Genomic DNA, 3,731 nt, shown 5'->3' on the forward strand with positions numbered 1-3,731 from the left:
CTGTTTTCTTATCTTCTTGGAGAATTGAGTACTTTAAATGAGTTTTGACTCTAGTAGCAGCAAGTATAAGAGAAGTAGATGAAATTTACATAATAATGCAGAAGTTTGGGACAGTTTGCTGAGTTTATAGGCAACGAATCTGGATAACAGCTCTTTACTTTTCAAATGTTGTTATTACGTGATTTTATAATTGAGCGAAAAGGAGAATGAACGTGAATCCAAGTGGAACATGTGAAGAAAGGAGACATCGTAAACAAGCAGTGTTTTGCCACTATTTGTAATTGTTTACACTTTTTTTTCTTCTTTTTTCCCGAGCAGCAGCAGTGACAAATTTTGTCTCTTTTATTTCTGCTATATGCCATATGGATGCTTTCGAGCAAATAAAAAAGAAGAATGAGGCTTATAATTTAAAGGGGAACCTTTATATAAGAGGAGGGTAGTGTTTATAGTTTAACTTAGTTTAGTTTCATAGTCATCCTCTTATATAGTAAAGCACGAGTGTGAGTTGTGGGTTTCTACTCCTGTATTATCCCTTTTAAAGTCTGTTTATTCCACAAATATCCTACTTAGAAATTCTTCCGTTTAATTCTCTCTAAAAATTTCAATTGTCAAGCAAGTTCTCTCCTAAAACAACCAATTAATTGAAGTTCAATATGTAATAGGAAAGCAGTCGTGAAATCAGTTTCTAAAGTTGAAAACTTACAAGTACGCTTTGTCACAGGACCGTTTTCTGAGGGCTTCGTGAGGACAGCAAGATAGCCTGACTACTACTCTTGCTTCAGTCCTAACCAAGAAATAAGCACAATGTCGTGCTTGAACCAAGGCAATCACACAAACTCAAAGGTTGGAAAATAATGAAATGAAAGACAGACAAAGATAGGAGGCCAAGGCCAATTTTCGGGTTTACTTCATATACAAAAGAAGGAAATACAAGTAAAGAGATCTGCCCTCTAACAAGGCACATACATGTCTATATATATAATGAATGTCCACAGGCAGCTAGGCTGGTTGTGAACCCGTCCAGCTGTGGTGCACTGCTTTGTGCTGGCATTATGTGATCTCCATGAATGTGTTGGCAGCCCATGCGCCAATGGTCTTGTCCAGTTGCTGTGCTCTAGTTCTTGCTGGCAGATAGTTGCTTCCATGATTGCCCAGACATGTTGTGGTCCTACCCACCTGTGCAGCACATGCCTTTGCTCGCAGTGAGTTGCTCCCATGTTCGCCCAGATAGGATGTGGTCCTGCCCAGTTGTGCTGCATGTGACTTTGCTGGCAGAGTGTGGCCTCCATGAGAGCCCGGACAGCCTGGCAGATTGTTGCCTCCATGTGCGAAGACCTTTTGGTCTTTGGCAGCCAAGTTTGGTTCGGATTGCAGCCCTTTAGGCGGCAAATTTGGTCGGAAAATATGCGGGGTGGTACACACTCCCCCACTTGAAATGGCGACGACTGCGGCGCCACAATAGTTCAAGTAATCGTGAACTTGATATTTGAATGGCCATAGCGCCACATATTTTTCCCACGATGCCTCCTCTGGCGGTTGCCCCTTCCAACGGACAAGAAATTGGGCGCTTGAATTGCCCAACCTACTCCTTGTATCACCCGATGGTTAATAATGACCTCGACTTCCTTGTCGACGACCGAAGGAGTTACGAAAATATTTGGTTGGCTAGATTGCCTCCGCTCCATATTACCCTTGTCTCTACAAGGTGCCTCTGACGGACTGACATGCCCCAAACCAAGCAACTCTTCAGGTTGCTTCCTTGAATCCTCTAACTTTGGAGGTGCCATGTACGGACCCATGGCAGGTGGCTTCGCCCACGGTATGAAGTCCTTATTCTCCTTAAGGACTTGCTGATCACATGGAGTCAAGGCTTCGTCTACCTTGACCTTTTTAGTCTTTATCCCGATTACCAAAACCGTTGCTCCCTCTTCCTTGAAGCCTTTCATGACTTGAATCGCGGACAACTGACTAACAACTTGTGGCACCCGAACTGTCGGTACCACACATGGACCCTTCAGGTCATAAATGTAGATCTGGTTGAGATATGGGCAGATGAAGGCCTTTACTTCATCCCAATAGTCTAGCCCCAATACCAGATCAAACACATCCAAGGAAGCGATAAAGAAACTCACATTTCCCTGCCACCTAAGTTGAGATGCACATTGCAAGCAACTCCTTTCACGTTCGTGGGTTTGGCGTTTACCGTCTTCAGCACATAACTGCTAGGACCAAACGCAAGGCCAAGTGACTTAGCCTTTGCTTCGGACACAAAGTTGTGTGTCGCGCCGGTATCCAACATGATACAGACAGATTGACCGTTCAATTTTGCATCCACGAATAGAGATCCTGGCTATCTCGATTAGGGCTCCTTGCCAATCACATCGTCGCCCAACGAGTGTACTAGTTTGGCAATGTCATGCTTCCTTTGGGAAGCTTGCTTCAAAGCAGAATTTTTGGCTACTACCACACCCAGTATCATGTTGCCAAGATGAGATATGCCCGACAATTGTTGAACTTCTGCTTCGGCTTGTTCATCATCTTGGACTCTCTCTTCTGTTATCCTCCGCTCGGCCACAATTAAGGCACCGAGTTTCTTCAAAGAAGGACAATCCTTGTAACCATGACTAGTGTCCTTGCAGATGTAACAACCATTGCGGGGACCAACTTCCTTCTTCCGTTGATTATACCGGTCGCGCCAATGAGACGCCTTGTTGCCTTCTTGTCTGGAATCGTGGTCTGGGGTAGCAACTTGCTTGCCCTTGTCCCGATATCCATGGTCTCCATCCGGTTTGAAGTTGGTGTCCCTTGCCTTTGTGGCTTCTATCCTTTTTTCATTTAAGGACTCAGCCACCGCGATAGCTTCATCGACGTCTTGGACTTGACGCCGCTGCACTTCCTGTTTGGCCCAGTTTTGAAGGCCATCTATGAAAGTGAATAGCAAGTCATCGTTTGTCAAGTTCGAAATCTGCAGAATGAGTTTAGTGAATTCCTTCACGTACTCACTAATGGAAGTTGTTTGGCTGAACTCTCTCAACTTCCTCCGTGCCTTATTGATAACATTTTGGGGGTAGAACTGGCGCTTCAGTTCGAACTTGAACTGTTCCCAGCTTTTGATGGAGCAAGTTCCCTTCTCCATGTCTTCTTTCTTCCTCCTCCACCAAAGCATGACGGTGTTGGCAAGATACATCGTTGATGCCTGGATCTTGGAAGCCTCATCAACGATGCTAAGGTGCTCAAAGTAGTCTTCCATATTCCAGATGAAGTTCTCTACTTTTTGAGTATTTCGTTCGCCCCTAAACTCATTCGGTTTTGGGCCCTCGATTTTGGTTTCATGCACTGTTACATATCCAGTGCTATTGTCTAACTTTGCTGCCTACAATTGTTGCTTTAGGGCCTCAATTTACCCATGCAATGCCGATACAACCTCAGTCAGCTTAAGCTCAAGGTTGGTCAGTCCTTCCTTGTGCTCATACGTCGCTTGATCTAACATCTCTTTGACGTCTCCTAGTCCATCTAGGGTAGTAGACTCAAGCGAGCTAAAGTTGTGTTCAACAACTTGCATGTGCCAATTTAAAGCATCTAAACCGGCTTCGGTGAGATCCATTCTCACGCCTAAGAGATTGGAGGTAGAAGTCTCACAATCTTCACCATGGCTAACCTGTTGTGGGGGTAGCTCAAGAACTGACACCTCACTTGTTATGGCTATGGCGGGATCTAGGGCTTTGCTCGTC

The 3,731-nt window shown here is 44.8% G+C and overlaps 1 protein-coding gene across 1 annotated transcript; it reads right to left on the reverse strand.

Annotated features, from left to right (window-relative positions):
* Positions 1 to 2,359: 2,359 nt before the first annotated feature.
* On the reverse strand, positions 2,360 to 3,250 carry LOC138899037 (uncharacterized). Its single transcript, XM_070185149.1, has one exon. The coding sequence runs from the start codon at positions 3,248 to 3,250 to the stop codon at positions 2,360 to 2,362; it is 891 nt and encodes a 296-aa protein (XP_070041250.1).
* Positions 3,251 to 3,731: the final 481 nt, after the last annotated feature.

This window comes from Nicotiana tomentosiformis, chromosome 9 (assembly GCF_000390325.3).
Source record: "Nicotiana tomentosiformis chromosome 9, ASM39032v3, whole genome shotgun sequence".
NCBI lineage: Eukaryota > Viridiplantae > Streptophyta > Magnoliopsida > Solanales > Solanaceae > Nicotiana > Nicotiana tomentosiformis.